The sequence below is a fragment of the Carcharodon carcharias genome, chromosome 9 (assembly GCF_017639515.1).
Source record: "Carcharodon carcharias isolate sCarCar2 chromosome 9, sCarCar2.pri, whole genome shotgun sequence".
NCBI lineage: Eukaryota > Metazoa > Chordata > Chondrichthyes > Lamniformes > Lamnidae > Carcharodon > Carcharodon carcharias.
Window position 1 is genome coordinate 37,442,146 of NC_054475.1, and position 23,559 is coordinate 37,465,704.

Below are 23,559 nucleotides of genomic sequence, written 5' to 3' on the forward strand. Positions count from 1 at the left end.
AGATGGTGGACAGGCTTTGGGAAGTCAGGTGGTGATTTAATCTTTGCAGAATTCCCAGCCTCTGAGCTGCCCTTGTAGCAATAGTATCTATATGGCTGAATGGATCCGCTCCGGGTTTTCCTTCCTCCCGCTCCGCGTTTTCCTTGCTCCGGGTTTCCTTCCTCCCGCTCCGGGTTTTCTAGCTTCCAGCTCCGCGTTTTCCCTCCTCCCGCTCTGGGTTTACTAGATTCCAGCTCCGCGTTTCTCCTCCTCCCGCTCCGGGTTTTCACTCCGGCTCCGAGAGGCGGTTTGAATTTTCCTGGCGGTTGTTGAGCGGGAGAAGCTGCTGACGGTCAGTGCCTGAAGCCGGTACCGGGAGATAGTCCGACATACCAAGAGTTGTTCAGTTTTCCCGGCCCTTCATCGCTCACCCAAACGGAGTGAATTCGGGACGTTTTCGGCCGAAGTTCAGTGGAAACCGTCTCGGGACCATTCGTCAATCTGTAAACAAACCAACCCCCCCCCAGCTTCACCATCCCCCCCCCCCCGCAGCTTCGCCCCCCCAGCTTTACCTTCCCCCACCCCCCCAGCTTTAGCCCCGCACTGCAGCTTCAGCCCCCCCGCCCCGCGTCATTGCCACCTTTCTCACCCCGCCCCCTCCTTTTAGCTTTCTGTCCATTACTGCTCCTTCAATCTCTCCTGTACGGAATGCTATGAGAGCAAGAGTAATCAAATTATTAAATGAATTGTTTCGTTTCTTAACCACTTTAATGCTGGATAAATCGTTCTGGATCCCCAAGTAAATTTTTGTAGTGCTATAGAGCTTGGTTCTAAAAATAGCCTGAACCCTGAATGATTTGAATGCATTTGTGTTTGCAAGTCTCTCCATTGTCCTTCCTCTCCCTGCCTTTGTACTCTCCAGCTCTATAATTCTCCAAGATTTCTGCAGTCCTCTAATTCTCGTCTCTTAAGTATCTCTGATTTTAATTGGTCCTCTCTTGGAATCCATGCCTTCAATTGCCTGGGCCCCAAGCTTTGAAATTCTCTCCATCCCTCTACCTTGCTTTACTCCTTTAATCACCTGCCCTATTGTATCTTTACGTGACTGTTGTCAAATTCTTGTAACTCTGCTTGAGCTCTTTACTATGTCAAGGTGTCATTTTTGTGAAAGTTGTTGTAGCTGTAATTTTCTTATCTATTTATTTGCGCTGCAGGCTAACTTCTGGACAATGCAAAGAGTTTCGAGGTTAAAAAAAGAGATGCAGCTGTTGGCGAGCCAGCCCCCACCTGGAATTTCTTGCTGGCAGAACAATGATCGAATGGATGACTTACGAGCTCGTATGTTTCTGAATTTTTAACTGGAGATATGTTTATTTTTGCCTTTCCTTAGTGAAAGTATGAGATGTCAACAAATCTTAAAGTTAATGTTTCTGACTGTACAGTTATGTTCAGAATTTGAAAACAGTTTTCCCAATTCACAGCTTGATCCTGTTATCCAGTCTCACTATAGATGGAAGCTTGTGGAGGTGACGGAGGTCTCAGCTGGAGAGCGTCGCCTCTTTTTAAGAAGGCCCACCACACCTTGTGCCACTTGGGCACTTAACAGGTCAGCAAGCGGGCCTTCCGCCAGGATCAAAGACCCTGTGTTGGAAGTCCCACCCGCTAAGAGCGGCTGGCCTATCAGAGACCGGCAGCTCTTCTGTGCTCGCCAGCGCTACTGGGGAGACTGGCTGCTCCAGTATGACATCCAGCCAAGGCCTCCGATTGAGGAGGGACCCAGGTACAGGTGGGAATGGGGGAGGGGGCTCAGCAGCAAAGGAAGGATGTAGCTCACAGCGGGCCCCACTTTCCCGATGCCAGGTCCCTGGATGAGATGCCAAACATCTTTGAACAAGGCCCCACCTAACCCCTCTCCTGATCTGCTACTGGGTAAATACCAGCAGTGGCGGAATGAGGCCCTTAAGTGGGCATTAATTGGTCACTCAAGGGCCTCACTTTGTGGCAGGGTGGGAAGGCTGTCCGAGTCTTCCCACCACTGACTTAATTGGGATGGAGGCAGGAAGGTGGTGGAGTCCCCAACCACTACTCTCCTGCCTGATTAAATGTCACCCTGCCAACAGACTCTGTACGGGGAGGGCACAAGATTCCGTCCTACATTTGTGGCAAAGTAATCACCAGCTTTATTCTATAGTCTTGCCAAAATGTGAATTGAATATAGAAAATAGACTAGGAAGACTTAGTGACGTATTTGGTTAATATGGTACCTTTAGAGCTGGCCTGATTCTAGCCCAGACTAGAAACTTTTTTCCCCTAGGATGTTTTATATTACAAATACCAGTTTCTGACTGCTACCCACTGAATAACTGGAGTTATAGTGTTGCCTTTGCATTGCACCACGCTGAGCGACAAAGTTGCCTTCTGCACAAGCTTCTTTGGTGGTGCAATGTGCAGACAGGCAATTTATTTTTCATGTTAAAAAACAATATCTATAAATTGCCCAGAAGGTCTGAATGCCATGATTTCATGTGTCCTCAACTGAGACTGGAACTTAACATCTGAGCTGCACTTGCCATTTTATGCACATTTGCATTCCAAACCACTTTTTCTTGATATGAATGTGGCTGTCCAGCAGCATTGTATAATGGCTGTAAGAATTATACCTGCAACTCAGTCCTGCTTCTTCGAGCTCACATTAAAAATGGTTATACCTGAAATATTATCTTTGCTTTTATCCTAATAGCTGCTAATATACAGTATTTCCATCTTTTGGTTAATTTCTTTCATTTACTTAGTACAGGAAATATGAATAATAAATCTTGCGTAATATGTGCATGTAAGAAATAAAGATTGAATTGGAAAACTTTAATATGCAACCTACTTTATTTGGAATCTTTTGCTTTGTTCCCCTCTTTCTTCAACCCCCCGCCCCCAAGTTTGTACACATTGAAAAATTATATTTAAATTTCAAATCTCTGTAATGTATCAGTCATGATGCCTAAGGTATTAGAGCAGCCTACATAAGTCAGTCCAAAAGATATTGACTACTGACCAAGCAAAGCAGCCTATAACAGGATTGCAGTTTAACAGAGTGAAGTGTTAACTTGTGTTTGCCAAATGATCAAAGACATGAATTGGACACAGGTACATAAACTAGCAGGACTTTCATTTTACTACATTTGTAGTGATTAATACTGCAATGAAATTAACTATTGACTATAGTACAAGTAACTCCCTTTTAATAATGAGAATATAAATCATCATAAGCTGGAATTGTTTGCATCAACGTCTGTGTCTTATCACATCAGTGTCTCAAATCCTTAATGCAAATAGGTACAAGGATGCTAATTAACTACACTTGGAATACATGCATTCCAGTGTAGCCTTGTGGGTGCATATTTACTAGGTGAACTGCAGCTGTTCAAGAAGGCAGCTCATCAGTACCTTCATGGCATGCAGACCATTAGGGATGGGTCACAAATGCTGGCCTTGCCAGTGATGCAGTGCAAGAAAGGAAAGTTCTAAGGATGAACTTTTTGACTTTAGTGTACTTGACATTATTTATTTGCAGATATTTGCAAGCTTTTGTTTTTAAATTCTTTATTTTAAGAAAAGCATAAGTGGTGAAATCAGAATAAAAGTTGTGGTACTGAGTTGTTTTATTGGGTTCCCAATTTAGTGAATTAAATGACATGGTTTTTTAATATTGTAACATGATTTCAGTTTATTTTTACTTGAATTACAATGTGTTAATTTTCTTCTCTGATCCTTGCTTACGTGCACTGTTGCAAGATTGTACAACTTGGTATTTGTCTTTTTATGTTGTGTTTAATTGCCAGTGTGGTAAGTCTTCATTAAACCCTGAAATCTCGGTGTGACAATAATTAACTGCACAGATGTAATTCTGGTTTCTATGTTATTCATGATGTGTAATCCTTTTGGGTTTAGACTGGTAGAAATCTAATGGTTAAAAGTGAGTCTAAATTTTGGAATTCAGCCATGTAAAATCTAGATATGTTAACATCAGCATTCTGCATTTTTGATGTGTTATATTCAATCGCTTTACTTGTTGGCATAAGGTGTATTAATCTTTTCACTGTACCAATAAATAATAGCAACTTAGAGCACACCTGTAGCTGCCCGTGTTGCACTGGACAATGAACAAAGCTACATGGGGATTGGAGGAAGTGAGTGCCGAAGGTGCAGCTAATGATTGTATTAATAACCTTTTGTTATTCTTCATGTCGAACCTTGCAGGCTTTTATTGCTTAAAGTATTTTTTTTTAAGTTTAATTGTTATTGAAGCCCAGTTTTTTGATTTAAGTGTTCTGTTTTAGACCTGGAATGTCACAGCTGACAGCCATGTTTTTGTTGACCCCAATTCTCATAAGGACCTATTTGTAATTTATATTAACCTAATTTCTTTTCTTTAGAGATTTTGGGAAGTGTCAGTTCACCCTATGAAGGTGGAATATTTAATCTTGAAATTGTTGTTCCTGAAAGGTACAATTAACTTTTAATTTCTCGTGTATATTTTGATTTTCTTGCAACCGTGCACACCTGTGCAATATAACTCTTTTAGCACGTTCCCTGGTTTGATAATCGAATTAATGGTAGTTGAAATGTAACTCTACATTTGTGCTGAATACAAAAGTGGTTATCGCAACATTATGTATACATTGTTAACCTTCTGTTCATGTCATATGCTTTATTATTTCACACTAATGTAATATATTAATAGGAATGTAGTAATTTGAGTTTTTCTTAAATGCTGTCTTGTGTAATTGACATACTTAAAGGGGGAAAAATGTCGAGCTGAAGTACTTCCTCTTCAAAATAGAGCCAGAAGTATATAAATTTAGTGTCCTTCCAAAGATTTATAGTAGAGTGCCTCCTTTCAGCTAATCTGGTAATGCGTTTTGCCAGGGACTGTCTGAGCCCTGAGATAGCTACATTCATTTCAATAGGAATAAGAATTCTGGATTTTTCTGGCACCCAATTCATACCTGCTGAACTAGGAAAGCATTCTACTGGCTAACCAATATCTCTTCCCCTTTAAAATAAAATTACAGTTCTACAATAATGGTATCACACTCAAAAAAAAAAAGGTTAGATATTTACTAAACCATCTTGCAACTGTACCAGATTTTATTTAAGGATGTATCATGCGCAGAAATATTAGAGTGGCTACCACACTCCTAATACTGTTCCACTCTTTTTAAAGAAAATTGTGGTCCCTAACGACTGCAGATTTGGCCATTTGGACCAATAGCTTCAAAGTTAAATTTCTGGTCATCGCAGAGTTAGCTGTTCCAAGCTAAGAGTGGTAGAGTATTCAGATTGGGGTATTTTGCTTCCTGATTTTAGGGAGGGTGGGGTGATCTACCAGTGTGCCAACTTTCAGTTTTTTTTTCTGGTGATCCTTGCTGGAACATATACTTGTGTTAACATGGGGTGAACATAGAATAGTAATAGTGTAGGACTGTGGTACCCATCGTGGTCAGATATCTGATGTTCCTGCTCCGGTTTATTATCAACAATGAATTTGTGTGGGTGTGCAACTATAGAGGATGTGAAAATAGGCATTACTTTCCAGTATTTATGTCAGCTTCTAATGTAAATATTTAAAGTTCTAGAATGATGATCTATAAATAGATGTAATTCAGATTTTAATTTAAAACAACTAAAATATTATCCTGTCTTATTTAAAAATAAATACGGGTCAGGAAGGTTATTTAGATGCCTTTAATAACATTTTGAAGCAAAGCTTTTTAAATGTCCTGATTCAGATATCCATTTGAACCTCCAAAAATTCGGTTTCTGACCCCAATCTATCATCCTAACATTGACACAGCAGGAAGGATCTGCTTGGACATCTTGAAGCTGCCTCCAAAGGTAATTGTTTTTCAGGATATAAAAGCTATTGATGTTTTGTGTGAAAGTGACTCTTTCAGCAGTTCCACCACTTGGTACCTTTCACAATAATTTTGAAAAGTGCATTTTTTGCTTAATTGACTTAGAAAAAGATAAAGACTAATTCTAATACTCCACTTGCCTGGACGAGTACAGCTCCAACAACACTCAAGAAGCTTGACACCATCTAGGACAAAGCCTGTTTGATTGGCATTCCATCCACAAATATTCACTCCCTTCATCACTGCGCACATTGGCAACAGTGTGTACCATTTACAAGATGCAGTGTGGGAACTCACCAAGGCTCCTTAGATAGCACCTTCCAAACCCATGACCATACCACCTAGAAGGACAAGGGCAGCAGACACATGGGAACACCACCCCCTGGAAGTTCCTCTCCAAGCCACTCACCATCCTGACTTGGAAATATATCACCATTCCTTCACTGTCGCTGGGTCAAAATCCGAGAACTCTCTCCCTCGTAGCACTAGGTGTACCTACACCACATGGACTGCAGCGGTTCAAGAAGGCAGCTCACCACCACCTTCTCGAGCAGTTAGGGATGGGCAATAAATGCTGGCCTAGCCAGTGATGCCCACATCCCATGAATTAAAAAAAATTGTTTGATGTGATATCTTAGAACTGCTATTATATTTTTACGGCTTCTATATGTACTATGTCTCACATCTGAGATTATCAGTTTACGTTTAGTGATTCAGAATGGTCACAAAGTATGAAAATATTTAATTTAAATAGGCAACATTTTCATTGAGAACAGAACTTGGATAGAGCCATGTCCACAATATCTGTCAACTTCTTAAAATGCCTGTTTATTCACCTCTCAATCTCCTATTAAATTAGGAAACCCAATGTTCACGAACACAGGACTGATTCTTGCCCTCAGGATATCCTCGTTTACAACATTAATCCATTAATCCCTCAGTAGTATTTACATTCAGCAATGAAATCTGAGTAATTCCATGGATTACAAATCATATTTTTTACCTCCTGGATCCTTGATTGGAATCCAGCCTTGATTCTGGGATTAATCTACATATCTGACAGCTTCATCATTAATCCTCAGCAAGCAGTTTCTTGTGAAACTGCATGAATTTATTAAGTGCATTTGAGCGACACAATAATGACTGTTTTAAGAAATATTACATGCAATAAGAGCACTTTTAACTATGCCTTAAGAACAAAAATACTAAGATCCTTCGAATTGCAGCTTAACCTTGAGAACATATGGTGGCAGTTCCCAAACTGGTTGCGACCCTTTTTGGAGTTGCGTAGAGAGCTTTTGGCATCACGTAATTTGTTTTTGGGGCCGTGAGCTTCCCCTTCAGGCAGCGATGATGACTTTTGAGGAAGAGACTACCCTATCTGGTAGGATTCTGATGGGATAGTCCTGGATCCACTGGATTGATTCTGTTAAACAGCAAAGCTGGATGGTGAGCTGAAAACTTTAATCTTAGGGAATACTTTAATCAGAGAGTACCGAGTGGGCCTGGGATCCACTGCCCCTGATATGACTGCCAAATGCCTTGATCTAAGGTCTTTTTAAAAAAATTAAGTTTGTTTCATGTACTATTTAATGCTTCTGCATGTGGGGGAGGGGGGGAGGAAATTTTGCTCTTAGCACTACTTTGTGGCAGCCATGAAAATGTGGATCTCTGCAGTTAGGTCATCCATCAGTTTTAATTGAGCAGTTTTGGTGACAAGGACAGAACTGTATGTCTGTCCTCTGTAAAACTTGAACTGCTTTAGGATGGAGGTCTGCTTACAGATGTCATTGTCTGAGTTAAGACCATGGTGGACAAGGTTGCCATTGAATAAAGGGAGAAAGCATTTCAACCATTAGTATCTTTGATACTAAAATATGATGTTCAGTAATGTGTACAGAATGTAAAGATATAGCTTAACTCATCTTAATGGCAGATATTGTTTAATTTCCTTAGATTCAGACAGGCAAATTGAATCTTAAGTTGCTACATTACTAGTGTGCATTTCCCCATCTTAGTTGAAAAGATGTTGCTTGTTTTATTAAATTACACTTTGCAAAAAATTGACTAAAGATAAAAAGAAAATAGCGTTGTGCCACTAGACCCCAATGCAACTCCCTAAGTGTGTTTCTTTCAATCAGTTTCTCACCTATGAAAAATTTACAGCAGATTAGCTTTCTGTCCATATGTATGCCAGTGCTTTCTGGCCTCATTGAGATAGTGACTCTAATGACACATGTCTAAATTACCATTTGCACAAGTGTTTGCTTTGGAAAATTTAGTGTCTGGCAGAAGGCTCAAAATTAATTGATGCAAAGTAATATTTTGAAATGTGCAATATTTTGAAATTCTAATCTTAAATACTCATGTAGAAATGATCTCAAACGTTTACTGCTAAAATAAATTGTGTATTAAGATGTTAACTTTGTTATCTAGGGAGCCTGGAAGCCATCTCTTAATATCTCTACTGTGTTAACCTCGATTCACTTATTGATGTCTGAACCTAATCCAGATGACCCTCTTATGGCTGACATTGTGAGTTAATTTCTTTTAAAACTTGTAATTGTTAAAGTATGCAACAATTGTTAACAGAGTTCACCTCATAGTGAAAATATTGTGATGGTGAATGGAAAAGTACATGTGTAATGAAAAGGACTGTAAGCTAATAAATGTTGGGAAGTCAGAAAAATGGTAAAATGACAGTTTAATGATCTGGTGACATAGATACTCTAGGGCCAGAATTTTCTCGTCGGCAAGCGGGCATGGGCCCCGGCACACTGACACATAAAATGACGCGTGGTGACATCGGGCGAGCATCCTGATGTCACTGCACGCCATTGTAATATTTCAGTGGTGGGCGCGCGGTGATCTCCGATGCATGCTCGCCATTAATTAATGGGCCACTTAAGGCTCTTGAGACAGCAATTGACATTGATTTTTTAGGGCCTGTGCGATCTTCAGGTTGTCACACGAGCACAGCGGGGAGACAGGTAGGCTACATTTGTATAAACCTCATCCACGGGTGGGATAAGAGGGGTGAGTGGGGTCGTGAGTGTTATTTGTCAGACATTTAATGCTTAAACTGACTGATACTTACCTGTGTGAGCAGGAATACTTCAAAACTCCTCACAGCTGCTTGGACAGGAGTCAAGTTCAAGCCAGGACTCTCGAGTAAACATCGTTTCTAGGCCTGGCTGGTTTCAGGAAGCCTTTCCTTAGCACAACTCCCATTCCCAGGCTATCCACTGGAGGCATATCCTCCTCTGAGGAAGGGAGGGCCAGAAGGGGGAGGAGGCCAGGAGTCCACATTCAGCCTCCAGGGGAGCCACCTTTTGGAGGAGAGGTGCATGCACAAAGGGCATAGGGCCAACAGGAAGTCCAAGGTGGAAGGGGCCGCAGAAGACGCCACTATCCTGTTGCCAGGGTTTACAGGCGGCGAAGCAGCTACCTCAATATGTCTGAGGTGCAGTGCCAAGGGAGACAGTCACCTCCATTTGTCAAATGATAGGCCCTGAGACCTGCGCCAACTGTGGGGGGGCACCCTATGCCAGTGGCGTTGAAGGTCACAGCTTCCCTCAACTTCTATGCCTCCGGCTCTTTCCAGGGGTCAGTGGGTTATCTTTGCAGAGTTTCCCAATCAGCTGTTCACACTTGTGTCAAGCAGGTGACAGACGCTCTGCTTGGGCATGCATTGACTTTCATCCACTACCGCTGGGACGAGGTCAGCCAGGCAGAGCGAGCCAGAGGCTTTGCGCCAATTGCTCGCTTTCCCCCGTGTCCAAGGTGCAATCGACTGCATACGTGGCCATCAAGGCGCCAGTGGGTGAGCCCGGTGCCTCCTTCAACAGGAAGGGATTCCACTCCTTGAACATGCAGATAGTTTGTGATCACAAGATCAAATACTGCAAGTCTGTGCAAGGTACCCAGGCAGCTCCCATGACACTTAGATTCCCAAGTGCCAAGGCTCTTCAGTGCACCAGCCCGGCTGAATGGGTGGCTGCTGTGTGACAAGGGCTATCCCCTCAAAAGGTGACTCATGATGCCCCTCCACCATCCAAGAACAGAGGCTGAGCAGCGGTACAATAGGAGCCACGCCTCCACGAGGGCTGTGTAGGAGAGAACATCGGTCTTCTCAAGATGCGCTTCCGATGCCTAGAACGTTCAGGGGGCGCACTCCAATACCCCCCAGACCGTGTGTCGCTTATAGTGGTTGCATGCAGCGCTTTCCCCAATCTGGCACTGGAAGGGGCAACACAGTGGCGAAAGAAGATTTAGATGCAGTTTCTCTGGCTACACATGCGAGTCCAAGGATGAGCATGCACAGGAGAATGCTGAGGGGGTAGATGCTGACCCAGGCATCCTCCAGGAGCACCCAGGAGGCTTTAATCCCATGAACTTCAGCTAGCTTACCGCAGATAGACCTCCAACACAAGCCAGGCCTGCAGGCTCCATACTCGATACCTGAGTGCAAAATCTGCCTGGGTAGGAACATTAACTAAGTGCCTTGTCAATAAAGTTCAAGCCAAACAGCTCATGGGAAAATATCATGGGATCCCGTCCACCTGCAGAAGTAATGAATCGCCCTGAGCCGTGCTCACATATCAAAATTTAATGATTTAACAAAATGAAGCACAAAAAAATTGCAAAGGTGTTATGCATCACACCAGGTGTTCGTTAACTAACAGCAGGGCAACATAAAACCACCAGTGAGGAATCCATGGTGCACCTAAAGTGCCTTAAGTTTACGTTTCTGGGTGCTACGCCTAGGTGCTCCCCCCTTGCTGGCACTTGAGATAACCTGCTCACTGTGCTGTCTTGTTGGTGTCGATGATCTTGATGGCATCCACTGGCCCTTTGATGAGTCTGATGGCCCTGCCTGGGAGGGAGTAGCCAGTTCCGCAGCTGGCATCTCCCCAGCCGCCGCAGCCTCATTGGATCTCATGGTCACTGGCAGAGGGATGGAGGAGTTGCTGCCTTCATCCAGAGTGCCCTGAGAGGAGTCCACAGAGACGACAGGCAGCTCCTGTGCTGACATGAGGTTGCTTCGGACCTCCCTGCTCACCATTGATGGATGGGCACTGAGCTAGGCTACTTGGTGCCCAAATCATTTCCCACACAGGCAATGACTAGCTGAGGTCAATGCCGCTGTGAGGGCTTTCGGGTCCGAGCATAACCCCAGGAGGCCCTGATTGTTCTTTTGGAGGAGCCACTCCACGAGAGCCACCAGTCTCTCCACAGAGGAATCATGACGCTCGGCCATGAGGCTCATTGCATCGGTGATGCTCCGTGTGGACTCCTCCAGCACGGGCATCATGCCACGCATTGCCTCATGTATCTTTGTCAGATCCTCCCACAAACCCTGCTGCACTTCCAGTGTCTGCTCCCTCAGAGACAACTCCAGAGGCCATCATCAGCCACCGACTGAGCATGTGCTTGGTCTCCAGCAGTTCTCCGACTGCCAGTACCATGGGCACTCTGTCTTTGCCCACACCTTAAGCAAGTGTGAAGTACCCTCACTGTTGTGTCTTGGGACACTAGCCAATGATATAATTCCCACCAAGGTGCTAGTATCTGTGCTGGTGCCTGCCTGGCAGAGACGATGTGACACTGGTGAGCCCAATTGTTCAGGGCCCTCTGATGAGAGGTGGCCCCTCTGCTGCCTCCTCCTGGCCCTGCTCCGGTGATGTTGAAAGGAAGAACAAGGGTATTGGATAAATTATTAAAGTGGAGATAGTGTCAATGTTCATGCCTGCCCTCCCGGATCGGTATGTGCTCATCTTCCATAATCAGTGGTCAACCCATGTTGCAAGCTTCAATCACTGAACATTCAGCAATGGCGTGGCTGCTGGGACACACAAGGTGATCTCAGTTCTTGACAATCTTACCTCCCCATGGCACCCTAGTCTCACTGCCACTGGTGGATTTGGGTGCAAGGCGCCTCTCCAGATCCGTCGTCGCCGCCTCCTCGTATCTGGTGATGATGGCCAACTAGGTCTGGCCTCTGCCAGTCCGCATCCGCTTGGCGGCATTGTGTGCAGTCTTCTCCTGAAAAGGAGAGAGGAGCATTGATTAGTCCACCCTGTACCTGGAATCCCATTGCATTCCTGCCACCCGAACCAGAGTGGGACATTTCAGGGCTCCAATGATTCGTCACCCCACAGCTGCCGCACATTCACACCAAGAAGCCAGGGCTGATCACCCCTTGCCCAATTGCTGCCTCCATCGCATTTGACACCACATGGTCTAACCTTGCAAAGCAAGGAGGCAGAAGCATGTGGAACACCAAGGACAGCAGATGGATTGGTGCCCTGCCACCTGGGAGCTCCCCTCCCAGCATGTCAGCACCCTGACTTTGACATGTTTCGCAGTTCCAGCGCTGTGTCTAGGTGCAGATCTTTTAAGTTGTCCCCAGAACAGCACTCTGGGCGTTAGTGTCATATATGCTGCGGGTGTAGAACCCATCTCAGCACCACCCTCTCAGGGTGAACTAGGCATGGGCAATATCGGCTGGACCACCCAATGAGGGAAACGTGCTGTGAAGGATTCAATACTGTAACTGCACTCAGAGTTGGGGGCGGCGGGGGGAGCCTACCTGCTGTGTTAAGTGACCTCTGCCAACATGGTATTCACCCTTTCTGAGTGCAAGAGGTCATTGAATTGCTTGCAGCATTGGACCCATGTGATTCACACCACGTCATGGGAGCTGACTGTCTGCCAACTCCTCCCAGGCACATTTGTTCAGTTGGGGGTGCCTCCGCCTCCCGTCCTTCTGAACGAGGGCTTCCCACCGTGCTGCCACCTCTTCCAGAAAATCAAGGGGTATACTGCCCCGCTGCCCTTCCCTCCTGCCTAGCCTGCTCTCCAGCAGCGCACTGGGGAGCCCTTCTACTGGCCATGATGAACAGCCTTTGCAAGGCTGTCAGCACTCTATTTGAACAGGCCTCCGGGTCGCCATTGGACCCGGCGGTCATTGCATTCCCGCTATCTTCTGGAGCCGTGCTTCACGCTGGGCGGGCCTTAATTGGCCTGCCTACGTAAAATGGCAGCGCAGAGCTGATCGTGGATAGCAATCAGCTCTGCATCTGCTCCCAAACAGCCTGCCCAATAAACCATTGTAAACCATACCCAAGTCTCTGGCGGGTTTGGGTTTAAATCAACTACAACACAGACATATTACTCCAGAAAACTATCTTGAATATACTCGAAATTCACCATCTTTCTGGCTGGAGCTATCCTCCCCTAAGTGAAGGGAATGCTAAAATAACTGAGTAGTTACAGGAGCAACAATAAATAAGAAACATGTAAGTTTAATGGTGTGAGAAGGGCAACATCTGAGTACAAGGACAGGTTGGGATCTCTTGCCCAAATAGGAGTTTTATGTACAGCTTATGGAATATAAGAAATAAATTGCGTGTCTTAAGAGGCTCATCTACAGCTTAAGGTATGACGTTACTGAGACATAGCTGTAAATGGCCGTACTTGGGAGTTAAATAATCCAGGTTATGGGGTCTTTTGAAAGAATAGGGAAACTGAAATAAGAATACAACCTTATTGATGAACAATACTGTTCCAATATTAGAGAGGTAAAAGAAAGAAAACTGCAGAGACTGGTTAGAATTGAGGACTTAAAACTGTAATGCATGTTGTCCACAGGCCTCCTGATGGTAGCAATGAAGTGTCGGAATGTATTAATCTGGGATTATTTAGAAGGCTTTTAACAAAAGTTGTTTAAATGGGAAGCTTTAATTTTCATGTTGATTGAGAGGAACAGGATAGCTCCAGCCAGGAAGATGGTGAATTTCGAGTACATTCAAGATAGTTTTCTGGAGTAATATGCCTATGTTGTAGTTAATGTAAATCCAAATACTCCAGAGACTTGGGTATGGTTTACAATGGTTTATTTTACAAATGACGCTAGGAGAATTACCTTGGGTAGTCCAAAGTGAACTATACTGCTGCAAGCAAATCACCAACTTAAATACGCTTGCAGTCACATAGCTTTGCGGTTACATATCACATGATTTTAGTTGCAACGAATTCAAACTTCTGGTGCTCAAGATACAATTTCAACAATCATATCTTTATTACATATTTTTTCAGGGTGTGTGCCAAGATCACGCCCACTGTGGTTTTCATAATGACATCTGACTCAGCTACACTATTAACAAGGTTACACAGAGACATTTAGCCCCACTAATCACTTTATGCATATCAGTGGCCAACTGATATCTTGAGTTATAGGTTCTTATTTCTTGGTATTAAATTAATCATTGTAACCATGTTGTTACGTGATCTTGCTGTGCTTGCAGCACACTCCCTTATCCTGGCTGGGGCATACATCTGCTGTTTTGTTGAACCGTCCTAATTCTTGGGTGTTATACCAGGTTGCTTTTTCCATCCCAACCCCTTTTTAGCCCTTGGCCCAGCCCCAAGGTAGCCATTAAATGAGAACAAGCACACTCCGGATACTCCACATTATTCACACTCCGCCACCCGTTGGTGTTGGCCAGGTACTGGGCATAGGGTTGTTTCAGATGCTGATTATGCCACGTGCACTTCGTATCTCTCTCTCTTTCCCAAGAGGGGTTCCCGTTGTTCCATTGCCATCGCCTAAACAGGTGCCATAATCTGCAGAGAAGAATTGTCAACCAACCCGTAAGGACCAACAGGGCTATGATTAGCATGTGGGAGATTATCAGAATCCAAGGGTGTACCTGTACATTCAAACCCCTGTTCCATAGACCCTTCCACCATGGGGAGTCGTTGATCTGTGCTACCTCACCTGCTAGGTCCTGGGTTTGCTGCTATAGGGTGTAGTACATTCTATGCACCCTCTGTACCACCTCATGCATGGCTGTGAAGTGTACAGGTAGCTGGGGAATTATATAGGAGAACCGATTCGCATATTGTGTCATGCTGCCCTTTGTCTTGCACTGCCTGTATGTTGACAGCCTTCCTTTTGTAGATTTCCACCAGTTTAACCTGCCCACCCTAGCTGGTACCTGCAGATGTAAACATACTGTGTGGTTGGTTGTGGGACAACTAAGGTTGTGCCCAAACTGGTACTCCCCTCTTGCCATGATGAGACAATATCTCCCTTTACTCAGGTACACCACATGTGTTGGTTCTTTTGTCACCCATATTGCTTCCATAGTACAGTTAGCAGTTGCCTTGAACCTTCACCTCGCCAGCTCTGTGTCATATATGGGGTGTGGACACCGCTGCAGATGTCTCAATACTACATCTATCTAAGATAGTCCCCACCACATTCCCCTCTATCTCTACTGCATGTGGTGGTATATTGTAATACCTTCATAATATCCCTCTCTAATCACCCCTATATTTTCCACCCCATACCATGATTCTGGTATAGCTGGAATTGCAAGGACAACACCAATTAACATACTATTATTCGTAACACACATCAGTTTTGTGTACATGTGTTAGACCACTGAGCTGGCACACGGTAAGCAAGCAAGCTGTACAAGATTTCATAATGGGCAATCAGCTAAATTTAGTTAATCTAGTAGTAAGGAAACATTTATCTAATGGTGATCATATGGTTGAATTTAATATTGGGTTTGAAAAAGAGGAATGTAATGTAGTTATTAAGATTTTACTTTAATGGAATGAGACAGAGACAAACAATGATAACTGGTCAAAGCACTTATCGGGTAGAAATGCAAATGAAGGTTCCCCATAAGAGACTGTCAGCTAAATTTGGCCCATTATTGACCTGGTTACGAGACTGGTTAGCAGTAAAAGACAGAGTATTGAGATAATGCACTGCTGTTCAAATTGGTAGGAAATGAATAGTGGTTTCCACAAAAGTGTGCACTGTATTAATGAGTTAGTGAAATAAGGGAGCCATTTATCCAAGTTTGGTGGCACAGTTAGTGATGAGGACAGGAGCAAAGAGACATTGATCAATTAAATGAGTTGGCAAAAGAATTTCAAAGCAGGTAAGGGTGAGGTCATTCATTTTGGGACAAAAAGGATGGATTCAAGTAACTTTTAAATGATGTAAAGCTAGAAATAGTGGAGGTTCAAGTACACAGATCACTAAAATGTTGTGGTTAGCTACAAAAACTAATTAAAAAGACTAACAGAATGTCAGCCTTTATATCTAGAGGGGAGGATGTTTTGCCACAGTTTTACAAAGCCTTGTTTATACCAGGTCTAGTGTACTATGTACAATTTAGCATCACACCTTAAAATGTAGTCACCAAAATGTTATCAGAGCTCCATTGGTTAATTTGAGTGGTTAACCTTCTGTGTCCAGGAAAAACAAGTTTAGTTTAAGGGATGATTTGATTGAGGGGTTCAAAATTTTGAAAGGCATTGATAGAGTAGATAGAGAAAAATGTTCTGCTATTGGGGGAGTCTAGGATGAGGGGACATAACTGTTGAGTCAGAACCAGTCCATTCTGGAGAGAATTTGGAAAATATTTATTCAAACAAAAGGCGGTAGAAGTGCAAAACTGTCTCGCACAAAAAACAGTAAATGCTGACTCAAGTAATTTAAAACTTGAGATCAATAGCTTTTTCTTGCATATGGTTTCAAGGGTTATTGGGCAAAGATGGTGGATTGAGTTACGTTACAGATCATCTGTGATCTCATTAAATAGCAGAATAGGGTAGAGTAGCCTCTGTTCCTATAATGAACACCTAAAGTTTTTAATGCAATTGTGGTTGATCAATGGAAATGCAGTAAAATTACAACATCAGCCAGAAGCACCGAGTAGATGATTCAGCTCGGCCCCTCTTGAGGCCCCAGCATCACAGATGCCAGTGATCAGCCAATTCAATTCACTCATCATGATATCAAGAAACGACTGAAAGCACTGGACACTGCAAAGGCCATGACAAATTCCAGCAATAATATTGAAGACTTGTGCTCCAGAACTAGCCATGCCCCGAGACAAACTGTTCCAGTACAGCTAAAACACTGGCATCTGTCCAGCAATATGGAAAATTGCCCAGGTGTGTGCTGTTCCCAAAAAGCAAGACTAATCCAACCCAGCCAATTACCACTACATCAGTCCACTCTTGCTCATCAACAAGGAGATCATCGACAACGCAATCATATGCACTTACTCAGCAATAACTTGCTCACTGATGCTCAGTTTGGGTTCTGCCAGGGCCACTTAGCTCCTGACCTCATTAGCCTTGGTCCAAACATGGACAAAAGAGCTGAACTCCAGAGATAAGGTGAGTGTGACTGCCCTTGACATCAGGCAGCATTTGACCGGGTGTGGCATCAAGGAACCCTGGCAAAATTGAAATCAGTAGGAATCTAGCACAAAGGAAGATACTTCTGTTTCTTGGGGGTCAATCATTTCAGCCTGGAACATAGCTGCAGGAGTTCCTGAGGGAAGTGTCCTATGTCCGGCTGCCTTCAGCTGCGTCAACAATGACCTTCTCTCTATCAGGTCAGAAGTGGGGATGTTCACTCGGGATTGCACAATGTTCACAATTCCTAGTGACTCAGATACTGAAGCAGTCCATCTCTATATGCAGCAACACCTGGACAACATTTAGGCATGGGCTGATAAGTACAAGTAACATTAGTGCCAGTCAATGACCATCTCCAAGAGGGAATTTAACCATCTCCCCTTGACATTTAATGGCATTACCGTTGCTGAATCCTCCACTATCAACTTTCTGGGGGTTACTGGTGACCAGAAACTGAATTGGACTAGCCATATAAATACTGTAACTATAAGAACAGGTCAGAGGCTGGGAATTCTGAAGCAAGTAACTCACCACCTGATTCCCTGAAGCATATCCATTATTTACAAGATTCAAGTTGAGAATGTGATGGAATATTCTCCACTTGCTGGGATGAGTGCAGTTCCATCAATACTCAAGCTTGATACCATCCAGGGCAAAGCAACCCACTTGACTGGCACCCCATCCACCAACCTAAACATTCACTCCCTCCACCATTGATGCACAGTGGCAGCAGTGTCTAACATCTACAAGTTGCACTGCAGCAACTCACCAAGACTCCTTTGACATCACCTTCTAAACTCACGACCTACTACATAGAAGGACATGGGCAGCCGATGCATGGGAACACCACCACCTGTAAATTGCTCTCCAACCCACACACCATCCTGACTTGGAACTGTACCACCATTCCTTCACTGTCAGTGTCAAAACCCTGGAACTCCCTCTCTAATAGCACTGTGGGTATATCACACCACAGGGACTGCAGCGGTTCGAGAAGGCAGCTCCACCACCACCACCTGAAGGACAATTTGGGGTGGGCAATAAATGCTGGCCTAGTCGGCAACGTCCAAATCCCGTGAAAGAATAAACAAAAAATTTCAGATGTACTACCTCCTTTCATATTCATCATTTAAATCAAAAGATAGTTAATGCTTTCTAAAATAGTTATCCTTTTCATTCCAGTTGAGAAGATTTTTTAAATTGTTGGAAGATATGTATAAATGGGTCAGCCATGAATAGTTATGCTTGAGTAAAATGCTGGTGGAACAGTTCCTGCAAGGTTGTTGCATCAGAATTTCATAATGAACTTTGAAAACACATGCAGAGAACTGCATACATTTGCACAAAGGAAAATAATTTCACAAGTATCACTATTACCTTTTCAACAAACATCAAGTTATAAGTCTGAGTTCCTTTGAAAATTAGCTTATTCACAATTGTCAGTGTACGTGCCTGGGTATTCCCTTGAACAAAATTAAGTTACGAAACCTAACTTTCATATATTCTTTCTTATTTGAAAATAGTTCTAAAAAGGGATAATTTTATACATTTTGATTAGCTTAATGAAATGTTACAAATTGCTGGCATGTTTGCGATTCTTAATTTTCAAGTTGTGTTAATACCTTTGGGAATAGTAGTGTGACACGAGTAGAAATGTTGCACTGTTTGCTCTGCTCCAGGGTGTTTGCCAATTTCATGTGCCACAGAGGACCTCTAGTGCTACAAACTGATATTACACAGACATGTGCAAAATAAGTACTTGACGGTTTTGATGCTATGTCCTAAGTATTGTGTACTACAAAATAATAGCTCCTGTGCACTGATTGTCAAAGAACAGCTGACTACAATTTACTCCTGATAGCACAAGATACAAATTTGAATTTGAAAAATTATGAGTTCATGTTAAGCAGTATAAATGGCAATGGTCAAAAAGATGCAAGATTCTATGTAATTCCTACAAATTCATTTCGTGGCACTAAATTTCCTCTGCTACACGTCGCTTAATTTAAATTTAGCGATACGAAAAGTAAATTATGGAATAACTTGAAATATGAACTGTTTGGGATGGGGATAAATATTTTGAGCCCAATCAATGTTAGTGAATTTAATTAACAATAAGATTTCATGATCACTTAATTTTTTTCCTCCTTGAACACTGAAATATAACTAATCATCTCCAGAAATGTTTTATTATTTGAAAAAAATATTTTGAGGTGATAAAATATTTTGGATGACTTCATAAATTATTAACCTTTCCTTTTTTCAGATCTTTACAACTTTAGTCATTACAAGAAATTGTAAGCTATTTCATTGATCTTTAATGGATGCTGATCTAGTTGGTATCTGTGTAAGCATTTTCATTATAATCAAAGTTACATTTTATTATATATAAATTTACCTTCATAATGTAGTTGAGGATTGTATTTACTGAGTAAAGGGTATAGAGTTACTTATCCTGCTTGCAAACAGTCTTATATGGTTATATTCTCTTCTGCTTCTCACCAGTGTTTTTATGATTGGTGGAGAGAAACAGTAAGCTAACACTCAGCAACAGGCAAAGATCCCTGTTTGGATTGAACATGTTTCTGTACTCTTTTCACTTATACTACAAATTACTAAAATATATTCTGAAGCTGGAATTAATCACTTAATGTAGTTATCTTCTTTTTGTAGTCATCTGAATTCAAATACAACAGGCAGTCTTTTCTGGAAAATGCAAAACAATGGACGTTAAAACATGCAACAAAAACAAAAAAGGATGAGGTATGTTTAAACTTACTCAATTTGCCGAGAAGTGGGGGTGAGCATATAAATTTATATTCCTGTCGTATCAGCTGAAGTAGAGGTGGCTACATGGTTGGTTTCCATGTTTCTGAATTTGTGGAGGGTGAGAAATCAGCCAGAGTTCCCCTTCCTGATTTACATCTATTGACCTTGGCTGAAAAGTGTCTATGTGTAGATGTCGGGCAAGGGCATGATCAGGCTAAGCTTTAGTGCCTTGCATGATTGAATAGCTTACCATTTGACTATCAAGTCGAACACACAAAGAATGGCTACATGAACAAATTAATAGCAATAAATGCTGATTCCTGTAGAACTGTTGACAACCTTCAGGGTACAGGAGAGAGATGTTGACAACAAAAGAGTAAAATAAACAAATTTTTAGAAAGTTCTTATGGCTCACAGTTATAGTCGACAAAACCGTGAAGATAATCATGGAGTGTTCCGTTTGTTAAAGCACCATTTACCTTTGTGCTGATTTTTTGCAATTGTATATTGTGAATCTGGTGCTGGTATTTGATATCTGCCAAAGTCTATACAATTTGACTAATTTTGTTTGTTTCAACAGGATCTCAAAGCTGAGAGAGAGAAACTTCACTTAAATTTATGTAACCACTCTCCATTGACCCCACCAACACACATTCTCAATAAAAGCCCAGCAGATTCATGCTAACAAATATTGATCTAAATCTTGCTGGAAAATTAACTGTCATAATGCTTATTATTAATGCATAAATGAGCTAGTAAGTTCAATGGATTGAGAAATGCTGTCAGTTACAAATCTTCAGAACTTGCTGGTACTCTGCTGTTTGCTTTGCAGAAATGGCATCTTGCCCTTCACCCCTGTTACTTTTAAGAACATTAAACTTGCTGCAGGAAGTCAGGGCTGAACGTATGTACATAAATTAAGAGCAGGAGTAGGTTATTTGGCCACTCAGGCTTGCCATTCAGTTAGAACAGCTATTCTGATTGTGACCTCAACTCCATATTCTGCCTACCCTGATAACTTTTGACTCCCTTGTTACTCTGCCTTAAAAATATTCAATAACCCTGTCTCCAATGTTTCCTGGGAGAGTTCCAAAGACTCATGACCCTCTGAGAAAAAAAATTTCTTCTCATCTCTGTCTTAAATTGGAAACCCTTATTTTTAAACTATGTTCCCTAGTTCTAGTCTGTCCCACAAGGGGAAACATGCTTCCAGAATTCCCCCGTCAAGTCCCCTCAGGATCTTATGTTTCAATAACCTTTTCATATATGATAACTGTTAATGCTATCCAAACAACCTTCTGGCCAAGAAAGGGAACTATTTAATCTTGCATTTATACTTGTATTGGAGGTGGTATAGCGAACCTTCACTAGATTGGTCCCTGGGATGAGATGATTGTTGTATGATGAGAAAATTGGGCCTATATTCTCTGCAGTTTAGAGAATAAGATGTGACCTCATTGAAACATTCAAGATCTTGTGGCAGCTTGATAGGACGCTGACAGAATGTTACCGCAGGTCGGGAAATCTAAAACATGGGGGCACAGTCTCAGGATAAGGGGCTGATCACCTAGGACTGAGATGAGGAGAAATTAAAACTGCTGGAAAAACTCAGCAGGTCTAACTCGATTCCCTAACGCATCAAAAATCTGTCCATCCCAGCCTTAAACGTATTCAATGATAGAGCATCCACCATCCCCTGGGAAAGAGAATTCCAAAGATTCACAACCCTTTAAGTGAAGTAATTTCTCCTCATAAATAAAAGCAAAATACTGCGAGTGCTGGAAATTGAAACAAAAATTGCTGGAAAAACTCGGGCGGTCTGACAGCATCTGTGGAGAGAAAGACAGTGTTAATATTTCAAGTCTGTATGAAGAGTTTAAGGCTGGCATGAACAGATTTTTGATGTGTCAGGGAATCGAGGGATATGAGGAGTGGGTGGCAAAATGGAAGTCCAAGATCAGCCATGATCATATTGACTGGCAGAGCAGGCTTGACCAATCTGTTGAGCTATCCGGTTTAAATTTCAAACAATGCTTGACAGTTAACTGTCAGTCACCAGTAACTGGTGCATTCTCCATGGCAATGCCTTTACCAGTCAGGGTCCACTTTCCAACGAACCAGAGAAGGTTTACCAGACTAATATCTGGAATGGGCAGTTTGTCTTATAAGGAAAGATTGGACAGGGTAGGCTTGTCTGGAGGTTAGAAGAGTAAGAGGTAAATTGATTGAAACATGTAAGATCTTGAGAAGACTTGACAGGCTGGATGTGGATGTGTTTCCTCTTGTAGGAGAATCTAGAACTGGGAGTCATTTTAAAATTAAGGGGTCACGCACTTAAAACGGAGATGAGGTAAATTTTTTTCTGAGTGTCTTGAGTCTTTGGACCTCTGCTTTGACTGCCTTTACAGGAAGAGAATCTTTGAATATTTTTAAGGCAGCATGGATAGATTCTTGGTAAGCAAAGGGTTGATAGGTTATCAAGGGTAGACAGGATGCACATTTGAGGTTACAATCAGATCAGCCATGATCTTATTAAATGGCAGAGCAGGCTTGAGTGGCCAAATGGCCTATTCCTGTTCCTTGTTCATATATTGTCTACTCCTCCTAATTTTTGTGTTCTGTTCAGTCTCCTGTATGCAATAAAGTATGTGAGATTTAAAAAAAAAATCTTTCTATAGTGTACCTAATTGCACTCAAATTCAACATCCTTCTCTGTTACTCTGGTTGCCTCAGTCCCAAGATCTGGATGGAATTGACTGTGAATGATGGGCTGTTCAATTTTTATGTGACTTAGAGCATCTCTACACAAGCGTAACCTATTTGTATATTGTATGACGTGTATGAGTGCAGCAGAGGTCGGGATTTTTGTAAGCAATATAGCAGCATATATTGGGTGACAACCTATTTGGAAAATAGTGCTGTGTTATGACTCACTTTACATTAGTGCCCAAATATGAGACAATCAGACTAAATGAGAAGTGTAACTTTGGGTCCAAGTAAATGACTTGAAACTTCTCTTTCTTGTTTTAGAGGTCTAACTGCCTTAAAGAAAATCAGAGCCAGGTTGAAGAAGCTGTGACTAAGAATGCACCAGTATTGAGGAAAAGGTCTGCCTGTGATTCTGAAAATGGCAAAAAGTTTTGTTTATAAATAGTGTTGTAATTTTGTATTTATATCTTAATTTTTAATGTTTTTGTAATTAACCTGTAAAGTTGTTACATACATGGTTCAATAAAATATAGCTGCTGGCTATGGCAGTAAATCACCCGTGAAGCTCTTGCACAGAAAGCAAGAGATGAATAAATGATGTTTTTCTCCCTTTAGCTGCTGCCTGACCTCAGTATTTCCAGCATTGTGTTTTTATTTCTGATTTTGTGTTAGGCTGGATGGGTGCTTATCAGCCAGTGTGGATATAATGGGCTGAATGGCCTCTTGTGCTTTAATTTTTTATGATTCTATGTAGAGGTGCTCTCCAACTTTTAAAAATTGATTTAAAAAAAAGCCACCATTGGGGGACTGGGGTTACCCTATCACGGGGCAGTTGGTGGCTACAGTTGAGGTCAGCCAGACACACAGGGCCTCTTTAGTCTCCCTGGAGCTCTGACCCCTCCTGCTTTGCCACCAAGAGGCCATCTCCAGGCAACTACACTGATCCTCAATGTCT

The 23,559-nt window shown here is 42.4% G+C and overlaps 1 protein-coding gene across 5 annotated transcripts; it reads left to right on the forward strand.

Moving 5' to 3' along the window:
- Positions 1-253: 253 nt before the first annotated feature.
- ube2t (ubiquitin-conjugating enzyme E2T (putative)) lies at positions 254-23,218 on the forward strand. Of its 5 annotated transcripts, none has more exons than XM_041195781.1 (7): positions 254-482; positions 1,194-1,317; positions 4,410-4,479; positions 5,766-5,871; positions 8,328-8,426; positions 19,800-19,889; positions 20,476-22,562. In XM_041195781.1, exons 2-7 carry the CDS (start codon positions 1,209-1,211, stop codon positions 20,578-20,580), a joined length of 579 nt encoding a protein of 192 aa, XP_041051715.1. In that variant the 5' UTR covers positions 254-482; positions 1,194-1,208; the 3' UTR covers positions 20,581-22,562. The 5 variants fall into 5 exon arrangements, with proteins under 5 accessions (XP_041051715.1, XP_041051712.1, XP_041051713.1 ...); XM_041195778.1 differs by lacking the exon at positions 20,476-22,562 and adding an exon at positions 22,926-23,218 and having other exon boundaries at positions 255-331; XM_041195779.1 differs by lacking the exon at positions 20,476-22,562 and adding an exon at positions 22,926-23,218 and having other exon boundaries at positions 262-445.
- The last annotated feature ends 341 nt before the right edge of the window (positions 23,219-23,559 follow it).

Bases quoted from the DNA above. Each gene is read 5' to 3' on its own strand.
- ube2t (XM_041195778.1), top strand. From the start codon at position 1,209: ATGCAAAGAGTTTCGAGGTTAAAAAAAGAGATGCAGCTGTTGGCGAGC. The intron at 4,480-5,765 runs GTACAATTAACT...GTCCTGATTCAG, and splicing joins GAAATTGTTGTTCCTGAAAG to ATATCCATTTGAACCTCCAA. The intron at 5,872-8,327 runs GTAATTGTTTTT...TTTGTTATCTAG, and splicing joins TCTTGAAGCTGCCTCCAAAG to GGAGCCTGGAAGCCATCTCT.